The sequence below is a fragment of the Homarus americanus genome, unplaced genomic scaffold (genome assembly GCF_018991925.1).
Source record: "Homarus americanus isolate GMGI-L3 unplaced genomic scaffold, GMGI_Hamer_2.0 scaffold45698, whole genome shotgun sequence".
NCBI lineage: Eukaryota > Metazoa > Arthropoda > Malacostraca > Decapoda > Nephropidae > Homarus > Homarus americanus.
In genome coordinates, this window is record NW_024735554.1 from 5089081 (window position 1) to 5109750 (window position 20670).

Genomic DNA, 20670 nt, shown 5'->3' on the forward strand with positions numbered 1-20670 from the left:
ATGTATGTATAGTAATGTCTGTGTTGAGAGGTGATGATGCCCTAAATTATTGATAAGGGAAACGAAATGTAAAGAAGGAAAGACCTGTACAGTATAACATTATTAATAAGCCAAGTCTTTTCCAACATTTACAACAGGGAGGAATTTTTAAGTCTTTCCAAGAATTTTTATATAATGGGAAAATAAGTAAGAGAGAAATGTGGAAGATAATTTGACTAACTGATACATCTAACACACAAGAGAGAAGCAGAGTTATTCTTTTTGCAATGTATTAGAATGAAGTGTCGATATGAAAAACAAAAAAATAATTAAGTAAGAAATGACACAGGCTTAAAAACTGTAAGGCACCAGGAGTGTAGTGAATTATGACACTGATGAATTGTAAATATGGGAGGTGGAAGAGTGATGGAATGGATAAAAACAATACATATGCAGAACACATAAGACAGATGAAAGAAGGCTAATGGAATGGGAGAGAACATAGATTCCCAGTACAGTATAATGGAAATGGTAATAAAAATGGATAATGGATAAAAAAATAATTCTTTGGTAAATATGTCTGCTGTTTATCTGGAAAAGTGTATGGTGAGGTCATTATCAAGTGAACTTCAGTAATGTAATAACAAAAATGAGCATTGACAAAGGAGCAGTTTAGGTGTGTAAAAAAAAGTAGTGTGTGTGTATACTATGAGCTTTTGTTGAAGACCATAAGTTAAAAGTTTTGAGAGATGTGGAGAACTTAATTTGACATTTATGGATCTGGAAAAAGCATGATATTGTTGAAAGAATAGACATGGGAAATACTGAAAATGTATAGAGTTACGTGTATATGAAAAAAATTTGAATGCTGTCTAGTTTTTATAGGGAGAGTGAAATGAGTTTAGGTTATCTTGGGAATAGAGACTAGTTCACTAGTGAAAATAGGACTACATCAAACATGAGAAATATAGCCATAGTTGTTCAATATTTTCACAGATGGGGTAAAATGAGAGGCGAGGGCATGAGGCGTGTGCATGTTTGGTGGATATTGATATTGGATGTCAGTGTTGAGGTCAGACAGCTGTGGCTTCCAAATAACAAATCTTTCTTTAGTGGGTATTTAAGAGGAAAATCATAAACATTAGCAAATGAGTTTGGGCGAGTGTATGAGGAGAAACTAATAAAAAATATGAGCTAAAATGATATGTTGCAAATAAGTAGAAACAAGATATCTGGGAGTGGATGTGTCGGTAAATGGAACAAGGAGAGATGTATAACAGTGTTCAGGGAAAGAATTTTTGGTGCATGGAGAAATATAGTATGTAGTTTCATGTGCACCAAAGGAGGCAAAGACACATAAGTGAAGAGGAACTGGATGTCATAGGAAGAAGCAAATTATAAAACAGAAATTAAATACTTGACAGCAATAAATGGGGTAAACAGGATAAGAAATACCGTAGAAATATATTGACAAATACACACACAAAAGAAGAGGACCCTTGTATATGCATTAGATATATAGGAAGAAATTAGCTCATCATATACATTAGCAGTAATGCTATGTAAAACTTTATTATCATGAGAGATGGTTAGTGGAGCACATAACTGATGGTCACTTTCCAAGGAAAAAATAAATTTTTTGCTAAGTTGAGTGTTCTATATACTAGTCATGAGGGAGAGGAAGAACACAAGATTACCAAAGGTGAGGAAAATGATGAAACTCATCACAATAAAACAAGAGACAAAATACAAGAGGAAAACAAAAGCAGTGTACTGTACATATTTTTGTTTATGGATGCATATGGGCAGCTACTCATATATCAAGATAATTAATTGTTAGTTTAGATCAAAAAAAGGTAAATCTGCATAAGGCAAGACATGGCATTAAGGGCATGTTAAAAGCAAAACACTTTACTCTATGATGTATTTACATACACTGTTGGGTATATTTGTGGTGTAAAACAACCTCAGAGTTTAAATAAAAGACACTAAATACTGTATGTGACTGATTTTTCCCCAGCACGAGCAACAGACAGGTTAAAATGATTCCCCTCATTACTCAGCTATGATTCATGGCAATATGCCACATGTTTGGCAAATGTTACTGACCTTTTGTACACCAGTAAATGTGTGGTAATACGAGGATACATATGTCATGACGGCTCGTTCGTCCGGCACACCTTCTGATATGTCTGTAATGTACATAGTTAGTAAGACACACACCTGCACTAGTAGCAGCTCTAATACTCCTCAATTAGTTTGGCAACAAGGCACACGCTTTAAAATCAGGTTAAACAACAGTGACAACATGGAAAATCAAAATGCTAAACTAAGATATATCCGGCATTTCTGCATCCGAGTGGTGATTAAGCGAATTGCTGTGGAGCGGACTTCAATCATGAAAATCATGGTTAAAGGTTACTAATTACTATCAAAGAGCATTGACAAAGGTGAATGATGAAACCTCATGCACAGGCATCAATACAGGCAATGATAGTAGTATTTACTGAACATAACACAAGATCAGTAGGCCAAAAAGATAACAGGCTTAGATTATATACAACAAAAGTGGTTTGTGGAGAGTTGCTCTACCATCATTGCTGAAACTTGTGTGGACATACAATAGTGACTATCTCATGCATGTTATCATAATGTTACTATTTGGGCGTACAGCTCAAAAAAAAATACTATATTACAATGAACATATTATTGTTTAGTTATAAAGAAGATATGTGAACCATAACACAAGCTAGAGGCTATGCAGTCACTGGGGCATATCTCCAGCACTTGACATAACATTCTAAACAGCCAGTCAGCCAGTAATGTTGCTCCAGCCTTTACTTTGGTTGCTTCTGCAGCTGCTGCACTTTGGCTGCTCAATACTGCTGTAACTACTGCAGTGTTAGTTGAAGAAAAACGATCTATGTATAATATCTGAGGCAGATCCAGAATGTAACAAATCACTTTTTTTTTTTAACCAATCATGATTCTTATTTTTAATTACTGAGGAGATGCAATAGAAAATTTTGCATTACACAATCAAAATTAAATTGTACCTAGACGGAGTCTGCCAAGATATTTAAAAATATTTTCAGGTCCAGCATGAAAGTGATATCAACAAATACACAAGAGTGAGCAAACGCCATGTTATACACAAATATCCGTGCAGCCATCATTAAATTTGTTGATAAGCATTTTTATGCTTGAACTTTAAAGTGGACAAAAATGCTGGGGGGCAGGGGTCTAGTATCCTGGGTGAGGGTGGCGCGCCAGTGGGTCCATGCTCATGTGGGACCGTGTGTTTACCTGCTGGGCCCCCTGGAAGGCATGGTAGTAGCAAGACACGTAGGTCATGATGGCGCGCTCATCAGCCTTGGGTGTATTCACCAGATCTGAAAACGCCCCCATTGTATATATTACTACAGCACTACTGCCAAGAGTTACATGGGAGTCAGCAGGACAACTGGAATCCTTCAAAAACTTGCCATGTTAGATGTGACCTGTTATTAAGCAAGGAGAGTTAACTTATTCAATCCCCCGACATCTGAATGGTGAACATCAGTTGCTTGCCCGCACTGTAGCGTTATCTGTGTAAAGGCAATTATGGTTTATTGAATGAAAGAGAATAATGAAGAAAACAGGGAGTACAACTATTTTTATAAGGCTATGAATCAGAAAAAAGAAACTTTTATAATATGCAGAAAATTCCAAGCACCAAGTTACCCACCATCGGGGTCCAACATCCTGGGGATGTCGAGGTGCTTCTCAGCAATGTCGAAGGCAAGGTTAAGGTTATGAAGAGGATCATCCTTGGACAGCTGGGAGTAGTCCAGCAGGTCGGGCCTGTGACGGTGGATGAGGGCACAGAACGCAAGACCATCCTGTGGACAAAGTATAGGTTAGTGCTGGCACCTAAAAGAAAAAATATTCAAAAACAAATGGATACACACTATAGTATTGTCCTATCCCAAAGTTTTATGAATAACCAAGCATTATTGAGAATATGGTATTTCATTACTAATATCAAACAAATTATTCAATAAGAAAATCATTTATTTCTTGTGACAGACCTTGAATGATGTGTGGAAGTTCTGCACGTTGACATTCTTGTATGGTGCGGTCTTACGCTGGCACCAGAGGAGGAGACCTTCCTTGGCGGTCATCTCCTCTACACTGATGTCCTGGATGGCGAACCTCAGAATGATGGTCCAGATCATACCCAATGTCATCTTAAGGTTGCCATCAACAATTTCTGTAAAGTAGATGTCATAATGTAGGCAGCATATATAACAAAATTAACAAGCGATTTCTGTAATTTGGTAAACAAAAAGTAATATTCTAATTACAAGTTATCTGTACAGAACTTATAATAAACAAGAGGGGTAGATGGCTTATAAACTCCCTTCTTATACATCATTAATCACTACTGTACTATCTGACAGTATGATATGTATTCTCAACAAAATTACCAGGTACTTCTTGTTTCCTATCACTTGCTATATAACAATTACTGTATTCATTATAACTCCTTACATCTTTTATATATATATTTTACCTTTATTTTACCAAATATAATTTACTGTTTTACTCTTACAAAATATATAACCTTGGCAAGGGTTCAAAAGGCACATGGGGTTTACTTCATTGTAACATTCGACTGTACTGTACTGTATTGTGTAACTTCACTTTGGTCTAAATTCTTCTACTACACAAATTCTTAATAAACTATACAACACTGAGTTTGCATTAAGTACTCACCTTCAGCACCAATGGATACCAGTTTTACACCCTTACTGGCAATAAAGTCAAGTGCCTTATTCACATTGGCAATCTTGTGGAACCTCATCTTGCCACGGTCAGGTTTGGGAAGGGTCTCGCCGGAGATGACCTGAAATACAACCCTCCAATGAGTAACTGACAACTCTTCTGAAGGAAAATGTAATACTGTATCTGTTTTAACCAAGAACCTTCTACTTTACTCAGAAAATAAAAAGTACAAATAATAGTTTCATAGTTACAATAAACAAGTACAGGTAATCACATAAGTAGTTAGGAATAAAGGTGAAATTTATGCACTGATGGTGAAGCATTTTTATGATAATTAGAAAAGGCGTTGGCATGATTCATGAAAAACAAGGTATTCATGAATAAGCCAAAGATAAACCTGTTGCCTTATAGTGAATAACTTCCACGAAAAGCCTATACAGTACAGTATATCATATAGTAAGTAATCATAGGATACCATTATGGCAAAAGCAATAAAATTATCAACAAGTATTGTACTGCAATATAAGAATGCTTTACTCAATAAAATTTAAAGAGCTAGTGTAAAGTATCTGGTGAAACGTGTGTGTGTGTGTGTGTGTGTGTGTGTGTACAGGACCACAGCTGAAAATCAAAGTAATTTGGCTACCAGAAGTAACTGATGAAGACTATGGTACAGTAAATGGAAATAACAGTTAAGAAGACCTAAAAATTAGACAGTCACACGAGAAAAATATGAACAATACAAAGTGTAAAAATGTTTCGGAGAATAATGAACATTTATGGAAAATTAGTGTTACACAAAGAACAAAGCATTATGGTAGTTTCACATTTCTTGGAGTACCGTACCAAAATTATTACATGAACAAGTACTGTACTATAGTGCACTGTATAGTATTTCAGTTGCACCCTAAAATTTTGGATCGCCATATTATTATTTTCATAAAAATACTTTTGTTGTTTCTGACTAACATTATACCGAATCTGAAAATCAGTATAATATAATATTTTACATGTACTGTATAGTATACTGTACATACATTCAAAACAAAATAAATACTGTATTACATATTGACAACAGGTAAGGCAGTCCTCCCCCCCCACAGACACACACTGATCCTCTCGGCTCTCACTGACCATCACCACAACCTCATCTGCAAATTTGGTGAGGCTTCTGCACCATCCTCGATACCAGCCCCTACTACCAACCGAGATCTCTCGTCCGAGAATTGCTGTTCAACACCACAACTGCATCCAGCTCATATGAGCACGAACTGATTGCTATAAGAACAGGCCAGTCCTAACTATTGTAAAAATTATCAGTAACTTGTAATCAACCAGTGTATTCACCCTCAGCCAATCTTACTTTTTGCACTGTCACTATGTTGAAATGCCCTGTAGTTTGAGCTTCTCCCCACCTAGTTATTATATATCATACTGTATTTGTATCACTTATGTTACTTGTATATTATTTGTAAATTAAGAGACCCATTCCCCAATTATGTAACTGCATATTTTCAGCCTTCGGGCTGCAGAACTTTTTAAATAAACCGTTAATTATTATTATTATTATTACACACACTCTCACCTCCAGCAGCAGCATAAGCTTGAGGCCATTGCGGAATTCTTCTTCGATGCTTTCGATGAGGGTGCCAGCCTTGCGCAGATGAGAGTTGCACCACGCAGTGAAGGTCTGAGGGGAGACAACACACAACAATTAGTACTTTATCTACACTCATTATTAACTTATTCTAATAACCACAATGTACTGCCATACATAAGTTACACTACCAGGTCTAACAATTTTACTTTACTACCTGTACACAAAGCAGTTTATTACCAGGACTGATAATTATACTCCTAACACACTAGTACTTGTATCATACTTCCTCGCGCCGGAAGTCTGGGGAATTCTCAACCCTGGTTTAATTTTCTGTCGCGACTGTCCACCTGCAGGAAATTTGGGAAAAACTAAAATACAAATAAAGAACTTGTCATAAGCTGTGTCGGCAGTGGCTGGTTAGAATGTTCTCTCACCTAGTCAGTTCGGTAAGGCATTCTCTAAGAGGCTCGCAAACTACTTACGCTCTTGACATACACAGGAATGCACATGCAAACGGACACGCACACGAAAACGGGCACACACAGCCACGCACAATATACAGGTAAATGAATAAGGGCGAGGCAGGTGGCAGCATGTCCAGCCCGTTCACCATAATTTAACCACCTTGCTGTATTCACGGACAAACGCAGGGGAGGGGGGGGTCGGTCTCTCTCTCTGATCTCATTCCATTCTTTTATATATCATATTTATCATTGTTTTATTGTCTCCTTTTTTTAGTTTACCTTTCCCTTATTTCCTCACCATCTCCCCCCTCCTGTTGTTACCTTCCCTTTCTTACACATTCCACCATGTTCTCCTCGTACAATACCCTTTCCACTTTATCTTCCCTCTCTTCCCTTTAACTCTCCCTCTCCAATTTTTTCCATCTTTCCTGCCCTTCCCTCCTCCTCCTCCTCTTCTCCTACTTCCATCCCATTTCCTCTACCATTCTCTCCCCACACCACCACCTCCTCACACCCCCCCTTCCTTCAGCACAACACCTACGTAAGACATTAACCAGGGGATGAGATATTTACTCCAGTGACTCACCAGGTGTTAGCGACCAGTGCCAGGGTGCAACTTAACACCCACCCACTACCACCACCACTAGTCGGGATTCTCAAAGGTTCCTAAGAAAATTTTTTACCTCTTTGGCTGTAAACTGTTAGACGATCCACCACTACCACTCACCATCCCCCAAAAGGGTAGCTAAATAAATAAACAGAAAAATCCTACATTATAATTTCCCCCCTAAACAAAGAGCTGTGAGAACGTGTCTAAACTGCCTTACTTAAAACCTTGTACCTTAAAAACTCTACTGCTAGCTCTCACATATAATATTAATTAAAGGTGAAAAAATATATATATTACATACGACTCTCTTGAGAATCCGAACTAAAAGAACTCCAAGATTCTCAAAAACTCGTAGGGTATATTTTTTTTCTCGTAACTATATAGGGATTTAGAAGAACACGTGCATAGTGAGAGAGAATGGATGTAATAGCGTGCTTAAGGGTTCGTGTGATTCCGACCACCGCATAATAGTGAGACAAGGATTTTTAAGAAGATAAACATTATTACCTTCACTACTATTCAAAATTATTTTATTATTATCATTTATTATTATAACTACCTGTATTATTATCACCTGTTACTATTCCTCTTATTTATCATCATTGAATAAACGTACTAAGTGTTCATGTGGGTGGAGGGTTGTGGGTGGGGGACCGTGGAGGGGAGGGAGGGAGAGGGGGTTCAGATACACACTTAACACTCTCGCTAAACCATGAAAGACTTGACCAAGAAAAAACCACGAGAGAACACAGTAAACAGGTAAATACGGACTGGTTTATCCTGCCGTGGGTTTAGGTGTTTGTTTACACTGGGTGTGAACCACTGTAAATCACCACAGCTGGAGGGGGAGGGGGAACTGGGTGAGAGGGGGATGATGCCATTTAAGACTGCAGAGAAAGAGAGAGAACATAAAATGGCCCTGGAAAAAAGTCTTTTGTTGAACGGGCATTTGCCAGAGAGAAACTTTGTAGTCGCCACCACACCTCTCTACAGTGTGGAATTGTGTGTGTGTATGGGGGGAGGAGGCAGGGGAAGGTGTGTGTGTGTATGGGGGGAGGAGAGTGTGAAGGAAGTGTGTGTGTGTGTGTGTGTGTGGGGGTGAGTGTAGGGAAGTGTGTGTGTGTGTGTGTGTGTATGGGGGAGGAGGTAGGAAGTGTGTGGGGATAGTACAGAAGGTATGTGGGAGGGGGGTAGTGTGGATGGGGAGTGGTAGTGGGGAAGAGGGAAGGTGTGTGGGGAGGTAGGAAGGTGGGGGAGGTGAAAGGATGGCATATGCACGGTGGGAGGGGGAGGAGGAAGCAGGGGAGGCAGATGCGTGTGGCACAGGGCCATGTTTGGTGCAGAGTGCCGGGTAACACCACCCCTGCTACCCACGCCTCACCCCACCACCACCTCCTCCTCCCTCAAGACTCTTTCTTCCTCCTTACTTTCATCAATTCTCGAGGTTTTTCTTTCTTTCATTCACACTCCTCCACCTCCTCTTCCACATACTCTCTCATTCACCCTCACATAAATACTCAACTCTCCCTCACTCTCTCTCCCCCTCACTCTCTCTCTCCTTCACTCTCTCTCTCCCTCACTCTCTCCCTCACTCTACTAAAATATCCATTCCCTCGTCTCTCTAGTACTCGTCTTCCTCGAGTCATATTCATCCCTTCCATTCTTCATTTCTCTTTAATTTTCCTTCATTTTCCTCATCATCACCCCCCTCCCTCGTCATTCACTAGTTTCCTCACCCTATACAAAACACAGAGACAGGAATTGGTGCACAGGGAGAGAAAGATTACAAAAAATAATGTACTGTACTTCTCCCTGTAACTGTACTCTCTCTAGACCTTGACTCCTGTACTGTACACTCAACTCACGAGTGTACATATCTACAACGACTTACTGAGTGTTGTACATATACTGAAATGGTTAGGTTAGGTTAGGTGATGTATGTACGTTTAGCTTTATTAACAATGTTTATCGGTGACAACAAACATGGTGCCATCCAACAGGGCCATCGTGCCAACAAAACAGCCTCACCTTCATCAAACTATTCAACCAATCAGCGTTAACCATTGATGCTAGCGTCTGCCAACTGAGATGTTAAGAGCCAATCACAAATGAAGAAGCTGTGTAGTGTGTGTAGTGTGAGTGTGTGCGTGTGCGTGTGTGTGTGTGTGTGTGTGTGTGCGCGCGCGCGTTGGTTGACATCTGAAGAATCCCCATTCATTACTATTAGAAGTAATGACCAGTAACATACAGTAACCTAACCCACCAACACGACGTAATCATAATAAGTGTCTCGTTAATAGTGTCTCGTTAATAGTGCCTCGTTAATAGTGTCTCGTTAATGGTGATACTGTATTACAAACTTTTACAATATCTTTAATCCTCCCAGAGAAACACATATTAGGGGGACGTTCCTTGTATGGGACTTGGTAAATATGACATTGATCCGTCCGTATTGATATAACGCCAGCAACGAGAGGCAAGGAGAGGCGAGAGAGCGAGAGAGAGCGAGAGAGAAACGAGAGAGAGAGAGCTTGAGAGAGAGAGCGAGAGAGAGAGCGAGAGAGAGCGAGAGAGAGAGAGAGAGACCCCAGGACATAAACAAGACAGCAAGGGTCGTTAAGATAAAGAACTCGAACCAAGGGAGAGGGGAGGAAGAGGGGGAGAGGAAGGAGAGGAAAAAAATGCTTAAAAAATGTCTAAGAAGGAGGCCAGGTAGGAAAGTGCCAAGACAGAGGGAAGGGGAAAGTTGCTGGAAAGTGCCATGATGGAGGGAAGGAATTCAATGTTGGAAAGTGCCAGCGTTGAGGAGAAAGACTCAAAAGAAAGTGCCATAATAGTGCCATAGAGTGCCACCAACAAGCTACCCAGAGATAGTACTGATAAACTGGACCACTCAGGGGCCCACCGCGATACTGTCACACGCTGGATAACACCTCCACGATACTGACCAATTTATTTACAAACACAGAGACAAAGGCGGGAGGGGAGAGAAGGAGGGGGAAGGGGAGAGGGAGGGGGAAGGGGGGAGGGAGGGGGAAGGGGGAGGAAAAACACACCTGTACTACACCTTACCCTACCGTGTGTGTGTGTGTGTAGTGTGTGTTATGCAAGGGGGTGTATACAAGAGCCACCAACCAACCTCACCACAACTCGTCTCGTATACCCAACACCACCACTATCACCACACACCACTATCACCATCAACAAGACGTCAACCACAACACCACACAATCGTCTCAAGTATCAACCTCATCCACACCACCACACTCAACCACAAACTCACCACCACACGACCACTACAGATTTGCACCTTTTAACCACCGCTCGGAGGATCGGATAACCATGGTCAATAAGAAGCAGCACAAACTTAATAATGGAGGAGGTGAGTAGCAACAGAGAGTAAAAGAAGGAGAACACCGAGGAGGAAGAAGAAGAAGAAATAGCTACAGTAAAACCAAGAGACAGATCAGACCGTAAGTGTTGACATCTCACGTTGTTGACTTTTTTTTTTTATCAAACTTAACAGCAAAGTATAAAACATAGCAAGGACAGAGAGACCTTTGGGCAGAACGTGATGATGTTTAAAGGGTTCTGTTGGCTGGCTAGTGAGGTGAGGTTAGGTGAGGTGAGAGGAAGGAGAGGAGGCAGATAAGGTATTTGTGAGATTTCCAACATGACGCTCACAACCCCTTACACCTGAGAGGGGGAGTCAGGGAATCAGGTGGGGTAAAGAGAAGTCAGGTGGGGTAAGGAGAGTCAGGTGGGGTAGGGAGAGTCAGGTGGGGAGTGGGGGGAGTCAGGTGGGAGTAAGGAGTCAGGGGTAAGGGGGGGAGTCAGGGGTAAGGGGGAGTCAGGGAGAGTCAGGGGGGGAGTAGGGAGGGGAAGGCGGGACACTTGCGGCCTCCTGTAAACAATCTGGCTCCTCTCCTTCATTACACAAACCTCGCCACGCACTTCAACAAACACTGTGGTATTCAACTTGCTCGAGGTCTCTCTGATAATAAACAGTAACCACAAGAACATTGACCATAAACGGTAATCTAAACACAAAGGTTAACCAAACGAGAGAGCACAATGACATAATTTTGACGAGTGTTTTTATAGTCCTTATCAAAATGCAGAAACATGTGAAGATGCTCGATACACACACACACACACACACACACACACGAGACATTTACATCAGAATGAGGGTTTAAGAAAGACACAGCCAAGACTATCACGACTCAGACCACCCCCCCCCCTCAACCACCGTCATGTTACCGACTGCCAGCTGGTGCATGTCTTACGGCCAGCTGGGAGGGCCACCACAACACCACCTGGAGGACAGAAGGAACGAGGAAGACCAGAGGAGGGCAGACAAGGAGAAGGGGGAAGAGAAGAGGGAAGAGAGAATAAACAGTCGTGGGTTATGAGGAATATGAAGCATAAGAAGAAATGACTAAAGCTTAGAGTCATGTATTGAGGGAGGAGTGAGGGGGATGTTACTATGGTGACGGCAGGACACCACCACCACCATTAGAGTCTCCCCACAGGTCACCTTTACCCCCCCTCACCCCCCCCCCTCTCTCCCCCACACACACAAACCTGTCAACTACGTAAGAACATTCCCACAGCGCCAGCATGTAAGCATAAGCCCTCAGCAGGAGCGCACGCACATCCTCATCAAGAACGCAAAACCCCTCAGCTTGTACACACCCGTGCCCTCAGTAGGTACACACAAGTCCCCAGCATTCACATACACACGCTATCACAACAGGTACACATAAACGCACGCTCTTATAACAGGTACACACACGCCCCCAAGAGGTACAAGCAAGCCCTCAGCAGATACACACAAGCAGGGCAGGGAGGGAGGGGGGGGTAGAGGGTCAGGGGGGTGGTGACCTTGAAACTGGTAGAGGTCGACCCGGAAGTTGCTCCGCTACACACACTGATAATGAGTTCCTCCCACACATCACATCTTAACTTACTACCCTTCCCTCCTCTTGTTGCTCTCATCTTTCATCACCACCACCTACGACTCTACCGATCATCTATACTTCTTCCCACCACTGTAACCAGCTTGTTTACATTACCATTAACCACCACCACCCACCCACCCACCCACTACCATCGTCAACCAAGTCAAAATAGACACGAACCAACAGCTACCATCATACTGTTGCTATAACCGACTGTCTGCAACTCACCCCACTACCAACAACTATACTACTGATGAACCCTTTTTTTCCCCCCGTCTGCTCATTTGCATATCAAGAGCAGAGACTAAGTGAAGCTGTAACTCAACAACACAAGACGTAAATACTCATCAAAAAAGTCACCGTAAATAACCAAACAACAATAAATTAAGTATGAAAGAAAATCACCCTATCGTAAATGAAGACTCAAGACACATTAAGACTACCAGTGATATATAACAAGCAGCTCTCTCTCTCTCTCTCTCCACGACAAGAACAACAAAAACATCTCTCGCCCCCTAGCTGCTGACACGAGTCGAAACAAGTACTCACGATGGTAAAAAGTGTGTGTGTGTGTGTGTGTGTGTGTGTGTGTGTGTGTGTGTGTGTGTCGTCCTACCCCCATTAGTCACGCCAACAGCAGCTCCCTTCACCATACCTAACATGCTTACCTCACCCCTCCAAACACTCCATCACCCCTTTAAACACTCCCTCGCCCCTCCAAACACTCCCTCGCCCCTCCAAACACTCCCTCGCCCCTTCAAACACTCCCTCACCCCTCCAAACACTCCCTCGCCCCTCCAAACACTCCCTCACTCTAACATACATCACTTCTCCATTAAAATCTCACGCGAGAAACTCCCCGGCTGAATACACTACAGGTGGAGAGCGGACAGGTGAAAGCGACGTGTACGTATGTTAGTGTGCGCGTGTGTGTCTGTGGAAAGAGGGATACCCATTGACCCCACCCACTTGCCCTGCCCTGCCCTGCCCTGCCCACCCATCCTGCCCAGAGTCACCTAACCACCCTCACTACTACTACTTTTATAACTATACAATAATGACTCGATCCGCCCAGCCCTTTACCAACAATTCAGACGATCTTATTCCTCTTCCTTCTTCAACGAGTTACATAGGTTAGGTTAGCATAGGGTTGGTTAAGCTTGGGTTAAGTTTGGCTGGTCAAGATCGGTTGGAATTCTACCTTACACAGGGTTGAACAGGATGTGTAGCGCTCCCCCTTACCCATATATACCAGGGGGAGGGAGGGGGAGGGAGGGGGAGGGAGGGGTTGAGTGGGTGGGTGACTGTGGACGCACGCTGAGGCCCTCATCTCGACCACCTGCCTATACCTTTGTGTGGTAATGATCAAGGTGCTCCACTTAACTCCACTCCCCCTCCACCCGCACTACCTCCTCCACATCCTTGACAACCACCTTATACCTTACCTAACCCGCTATCAGGCAGGGTTAAGGGGGTTTATCAGGTGAAATAAGCTAGATGGGAGGAGGGGGACCTAATTTTCACGTGATTCCATTTTCAATGTTATTTCGTGGATATATTTATACATGGTTGTAATGGTATATAAGATCATATGGGTTCGAATACAACTTACGAACCTTTAAGAATCCGGGTTCAGTAAGTGGGACCCATTCCTCTACGATACCCGAGTGATGATGATTCGAACGCCTTGAACAACACAAAGATGGCGACCTGACTGGTGATGACAATTATCTTCAACTCGACTATAACTAAATGTTCTCTTAACGCCAATAATAAAAAAAATAAATAATATAAAAAACATTTGAGAATCAGGTTACCAGGTGTTTTGTGGTATAAAATGTTTTCCGGACATTAATTTACGTCACAGGTGGATTCACGCGTGGCAAAACGAACGGCTGAATTTAGTTTATACTTTACAATATATAATAGCATGTCAACTTTTAATATAATCATAATAATTACCGTTAGAATATTTTTATTTTCCCACACTAATCTGATTTCGTTATATCATTCCCATACTGCCATTTAAATATCCCACGAAATATATTAATTATTTTTACTCGATTACAGGTAGAATGATGAACTTAATTTCACTACGTTACAAATTTCACGTAGATTTATGTTCGCTATTTCCATACTAGGACCCAAAACAAACGGTGACGTCATTAAACCCGTTTCAGAAAATGATTAAGTATTCCACGCCCTTGTTCACCACCACCACCACCTCATTAAATAATACTCCAGTCAAGATGTCGGAAAATAATTATGAGTGACAGCAAATACCACCCCCTACCCCACCCCAAGGGCCTTACCCACATCATCACGACACAACAACAACAATACATAAGACAACTGAAGAGTGTGTTTAGTAGCGTACGATAACAGACTGCTGCCAATGGTACGATAATTCCCAACAATAACGATCTCCACGAGCACTTAACTTCCCCCATATACAATAAATTTAATACGCTGAGATATAGATATTTTTTTTTATTTATGCTTCGTCTTAAATTCTAGTGAGATAAAATATTAGGACAATTTCTAAAGTTAATAAAAAATGGGAGATTGATATTCATTTAGGCGGGAAGCAGGGAGACGGCCCAGGGCAGGAAGAGCCTCAGTAGGTTTCTCAATTCACACCACAAAATCTCTCCACAGAAAATCCCCACTACATATTTTCTAACCCCAACGGAGAAAATTTCACCACCACCACTCACGCGTAATTGTGTTAAAAAAAATACCACCAGCACAAGTTTATAGTCCACTTGACGGGTTTAATAATAACAACAATAACAATAACAAATATTCAAAATCTCACAGCAGTAAACAAGAGTCTGAGGTTAGATTATGCATTATCTTCCACATCCTGGCATCAACTTTTATCAGGATCTACATATCACATCCTTCAGTAACTTACGAGTCAGTGTTGTTGTGGTTGTTTTGAGGACAGAGCAAAGACGACATGGCAGTAAACACCAGATTGCGTCACGCCTTCCCCAATATTTCTGGTGCTAAGTGAATTTTAAGAGAAAACTGAGGAACAATGTTTGTTTTTTTTAGATATTTTCAAACGTTTTAAAAATTACTTCAGCTTACGCCAGACTGTTAGGTATACATTCTTAATAATTATTCAGTTAACGAAAATCTACCATCGTATGTATCTATCAATAAATTCCTCCATTAACTTTCCCCGTAACTAAACCTTTAATTACGTATCGAAATAGCTCACTTAAGATACCCAGTACAATATGGGGACTAAAATGGCATCAATATAGCACAGAGACTCGACCACAACTACTGCAGATGTGTTTTCTTCTTCAGTTACATACGTGCCTAGTGGTGGTCTTCTCTCTACCACCTCCTCCTCCACACCTGCCACTCTCCCGTACGTCTCACCTGAGGGAGGGAAAAGCAACACGTTAATTACCTATTAAATTAATATATTTCTTACCTGACGTTTTCATACCACACACACACACACAGGGTAACGTATATAGTTTTGTAATACTGTGTAAAATGCCTGTCTTTCACACTGACTTTACATATCTAATACTGGTTTAAAACACAAGCAGGTTACATACAAGGTCAGGTCTAATCAAGGAAGTTCCCCCAAAAATAGTGAGTGTTACAGAGGCAGCCGGAGACCACCTGGTTATTACTGAAGGTTCACAATATTACCCCGGCCACCAGGGGACGCTGACACTCACTAATGGAGGGAGGAGATGAAACCAAGGGAGATAATGGAATGGATGAGGCACACACGAGTGAAGAATCTGGAGTGAGAGGAGACAGAGGAAGAGGAGAAGAGACATAAGGAGGGGAATGGATGGAAGGAGGAAGGGGGGGGGGGCATCAGTGGTGTGAGGGGGCGTGACCCCTGACTTCAGGTGATCCCATCACCACACAGCCAGACCCTCACCGTCACCTCTCCCTACCACAGTCACCTCATCCTCCTAACTGTCCTCCATCATCAAAATAATGATATAAATAAACTAGAGAGAGAAAGCGCGTAGGAGGTGGGCCCCGGGCGGCCAGCAGGAGGGTAGTGGCGGTGTAGAGGTGTGGACGGAGTCTAACACAACCTTTGTCTGGTGGGTGACGGCCACCCCCGTCACTCCCTCCCACTTGTGGCTTACACCCTTCCATCCTCACCTCACCCCCCATCCCATAAGGCCTCCCTCAGGAGGGGAGATATTAGTGGGAGGAGATATGATGGGAAAAGGAAGGAGCCCAGCGGTGAGAGCAGGAGAGGTGAGTAGTGATTGAGAGGGAGAAGGCAGCAGCAGCAGTGCCTGGTAGTGAGCAGCCACAAGTGTGTGCGTGTGTGTGGTCTCTCCCCTGCGTCATCAGCAGCTGAGCTACCCAGGTGTTAAGGGCATCACTAATCACCACTGCCTACACCTACACCCTCCACACAGCACTTGGTGCTTATAACCTCCCCAGGGGTGTGGTGTTCCCCTCCTACCCTGGCAGCTCCGTCTACCACCGAGCAAAGCTTCCCGGGTAATAAGGTGATTGACCTGGTTGTTTGTAACAGCAAGTCGCCAACAGAACCACTTTTGCCTGGCTGCCCACAGACCTTCACATGACACTGGTCAGGTTCCCTCCACGGGTCACCAGGGAGGGTTATTATAACACTACAGTATGTACTCGTGGCACCTCTACTGCTCCCTGGGTGTACTCGTGGCACCTCTACTGCTCCCTGGATGTACTCATGCCCCCCCCCCCCCATAGCACCACTTATATCACTCTACAGACTTGGAACTGGACTTTCAAATTAAACGAAAACAACTGTGTGTGTACAGTGCGTGCGCGTATGGTAATAAGTGCCTGTGTGTGTATAGGGAGTAAGTGCAAAGCACGTTTAAATAGACCAGTGTGTGTGTGTGTGTGTGTGTGTGTGTGTGTGTGGTGTGTGTGTGTGTGTGTGTGTGTATAATAATAATAATAATAATAATTAACGGTTTATTGAAAGAGCTTGGCAGCCAGAAGGCTGAAAATATACAGTTACATATTTGGGGAATGGGTTACGAATTACAAATAATATACAAGTGACATAAGTGACACAAATAAGACATATAGTAACTTAGATGGGGATCAGCTCAAAATACAGTTCATTTCAACATAGTGACAGTGTAGGGAGCAGTGTTTACTGGGAGTGAATACACTGATTTATTACATGTTATTGATAATTTTTACAATGGTTGGGACTGGGCTGTTCTTATAGCGATCAGTTCGTGCACGTATGGGCTGGATGCGGTTGTGGTGTCGAACAGCAATTCTCGGACAGGGGATCTCAGGTGGTAGTAGGGGCCGGTGTCGAGGATGGTGTAGAAGCTTCTTACCAAATTTGCAGATGAGGTCGTGGTGATGGTCAGTGAGAGTCGAAAAGGTCAGTGTGTGCGTGCGTGTGTGTGTGTGCGTCCATGTAATTATATATACGTACAAGAATGCCAATAATAATAATAATAATAATAATAATAATAATAATAATAATAATAGGTGGTAAGAACACACACCAGTGAAACATCTTAAGAATGACGTCACGTAATAAGGAGAGAGAGCGACTAAGTTGCCGCGTTATTTAAGAGACTGTCGAGTTATTGTAGCAGTTAAGTTCTGAATGGCTGTACCCAGAGTTTTGTTTGAAGTGAGTTACGCACATTAGTGGAGCAAGCTAGTGGGTGGGTGGGTGGCAAGAGGTGGTGTTGGTGGGTGGCAGGAGGTAATGGTGATATTAGTGGGTGGCATATGGTACTGATGTGGGTGGTAGGAGGTAGTGGTGGTGTTGGTGGGTGGCAGGAGGTAATGGTGATATTAGTGGGTGGCATATGGTACTGATGTGGGTGGTAGGAGGTAGTGGTGGTGGTGGTAGGAGATAGTGGTGATATTAGTGGGTGGCATATGGTACCGATGTGGGTGGTAGGTAGTGGTGGTGCTGGTGGGTGGCAGGAGGCAATGGGTGGTAGTGGCAGAGATGGTGGTGTGGTGGGTGGCAGGAGGTAGTGGTGGGTGGCAGGAGGTAATGGTGATATTAGTGGGTGGCATATGGTACTGATGTGGGTGGTAGGAGGTAAAAGGTACTGTCGGGGATGAATCTAAGAAAAGAAAAGATCATAAGGGCCAACACTACTTGTTATCAGTTACCAGAGAGAGAGAGAGACAAAGGCGGGTGTGTCTCCCTATCAGTGTTATCTCTCCCTCCTATCTCCTCCGGGTCTGTCTCTCACTGCAAGCATCTCATCTCTCTACTCTTGACTCAGTAACAGTAATAATGATAATACCAATCTGTGTGTGTGTGTGTGTGTGTGTGTGTCTGTGTGTGTGCGCGTGTGTGTCTGTGTGTGTCTCTGTGTGTGTGTGTGTGTGTGATGCAGGTAATCGATGTCTATTATCACCGACACACCGCCTTGTACACCTCCAATGGGGAAGGGTAAGCCACCCCCCCTACCAGTAGTTCTGGGCCGCGATTCGAACCTTGGTCTCGGGTGTCGTTCGAGTGATGAGTTACAAATTAATCCCCGCGTGATTTTTTGGGGGGAACTTAAGCCATACAGGACGAGATGACTTCCTGCACGCGCACGCGCACGCACACGCGCACGCGCACACACACACGCACACACCTTGCTGTAGGTCGTATGGGTTCTACCACTATTAGGGAGAAGTGAGGGAAAAAGAGAGAGAGAGAGAGGTGAGGGAGGAGAAAGAGAGGGAGGGAGAGGCGACGGGGGAGAAAAGATAAGGTGAGGGAGAAGAGGAAAAGGGTCCAATTGAGAGAGGGGAGGGGGTGAGGAAGGAGGAGGAGGAGACATTAACGGGGGAGGCACTGAAGGAGGAGGAGGAGGGGGGGGCAGGACTTCAGTGAGAGCCAACCACCTAAGACTATTATCTACTACTATGACCTCACACCTCAACACCGTGTAGGAGGGAGAGTAGGAGGAGGAGAGTAGGGGAGGAGGAGAAGGAGGGAGAGTAGGAGGGAGTAAGGCAGAGTAAGGGAGGATTAAATGGGCAGAAAAGGGAGGGAGAAAGGGAGGAAGGGGGGGCAGGGCAGCCGAGTGTGGCGTATCAGCTGGTGAATCAGTGTTGCTAAATGGAGGGAGTCGACTCAAGAGGGATGAGGAGGACGACCATAACGGCTTTAAGGAGGACTGTAACAGCTTTAAGGACGACCATAACGGCTTCAAGGAGGACTAACAGCTTTAAGGACGACCCCACAGCTTCCAGTCCCACCACACCACTTCACACAGAACAACTTTCAAGCCCCCCCTTACACACGCACGAGATGCCACCCCTCTCTCTCACACTCCAGTCACATGAACGAGAGAGGGAGAGAGAGAGAGTGTGTGTGTGTGTATGTATATGTATGTATGTATGTATGTAAATCAGCTCCCCGGAAGGAACAAGACTGACACAGGAGCCAGAGCGTGAAAACTGGCTCCTTATGAGTAAACAAACAAATCAAAATGAACAAACAAACAAGAATAAACAAAGAAATCAAAACAAAATATATCCAGGACTTCTCAAGCAATTAATGACTGTTTTTTTAAAGATGTTCTCTCGTGTGAATAAGAGGAACACCCAGGAAGCAGCCATAAGGAACTACTACGGAACACCCAGGAACAGCCATAAGGAACTACTACACGCTACCTCTTGTGACCACACTACCTCGACCATGCCACACCTGTCACAAGCTCCAGACAATCACCAGGCACAAGGCACTGGTGGGTGGGGGGAACTGGTATGTAAATATAATCTAAGAAGTATATGTAATAGTTAAATGAGATGAAGAACAGTAGTAGTAGAAGTAGTAGTAGACCACAGCCTGACCTTGAAGTATACTGCAAAAAATCCCTCGTCTACTCCTTAGTTCTCTCTCCCACTCCCCGGTCTCCCACTCAACTCCCTGTCTCTCACTATAACACTCTCTTTCCTCTTGTCTCTCATTCTTTATCTTCAATCTAGCCCCCCACCCCCTCCAGTCTCTCACCGCCCCCACCTCCAGTCTCTCACCACCCCACCCTCCAGTCTCTACCACCCCACCCTCCAGTCTCTCACCACCCCACCCTCCAGTCTCGTACCACCCCCACCCTCCAGTCTCACCACCCCCCACCCCCCCCTCCAGTCTCCTCACCACCCCCACCCCCTCCAGTCTCTCACCACCCCCACCCTCCTCCAGTCTCTCACCATCCCCACCCTCCAGCCCTCTCACCACCCCACCCTCCAGTCTCTCACCACCCCCACCCCCTCCAGTCTCTCACCACCCCACCTCCAGTCTCCTCACCA

At 43.6% G+C, this 20670-nt stretch overlaps 1 protein-coding gene across 2 annotated transcripts in view; it reads right to left on the reverse strand.

Annotated features, from left to right (window-relative positions):
• The window catches only part of LOC121871441 (alpha-actinin, sarcomeric-like), a 103338-nt gene that overhangs the window by 17199 nt on the left and 65469 nt on the right, over positions 1 to 20670 (reverse strand). Inside the window, exons 2-6 of one of the 2 annotated variants that reach the window (XM_042373738.1) lie at positions 6332 to 6436; positions 4738 to 4867; positions 4050 to 4231; positions 3707 to 3860; positions 2089 to 2171 (exon numbers count right to left, since the gene is read on the reverse strand). In XM_042373738.1, the coding sequence (XP_042229672.1) occupies positions 2089 to 2171; positions 3707 to 3860; positions 4050 to 4231; positions 4738 to 4867; positions 6332 to 6436 (654 nt within the window). Of the gene's footprint in view, positions 1 to 2088; positions 2172 to 3285; positions 3372 to 3706; positions 3861 to 4049; positions 4232 to 4737; positions 4868 to 6331; positions 6437 to 20670 lie in introns of both variants that reach the window. The other variant, XM_042373737.1, reaches the window with a different exon arrangement.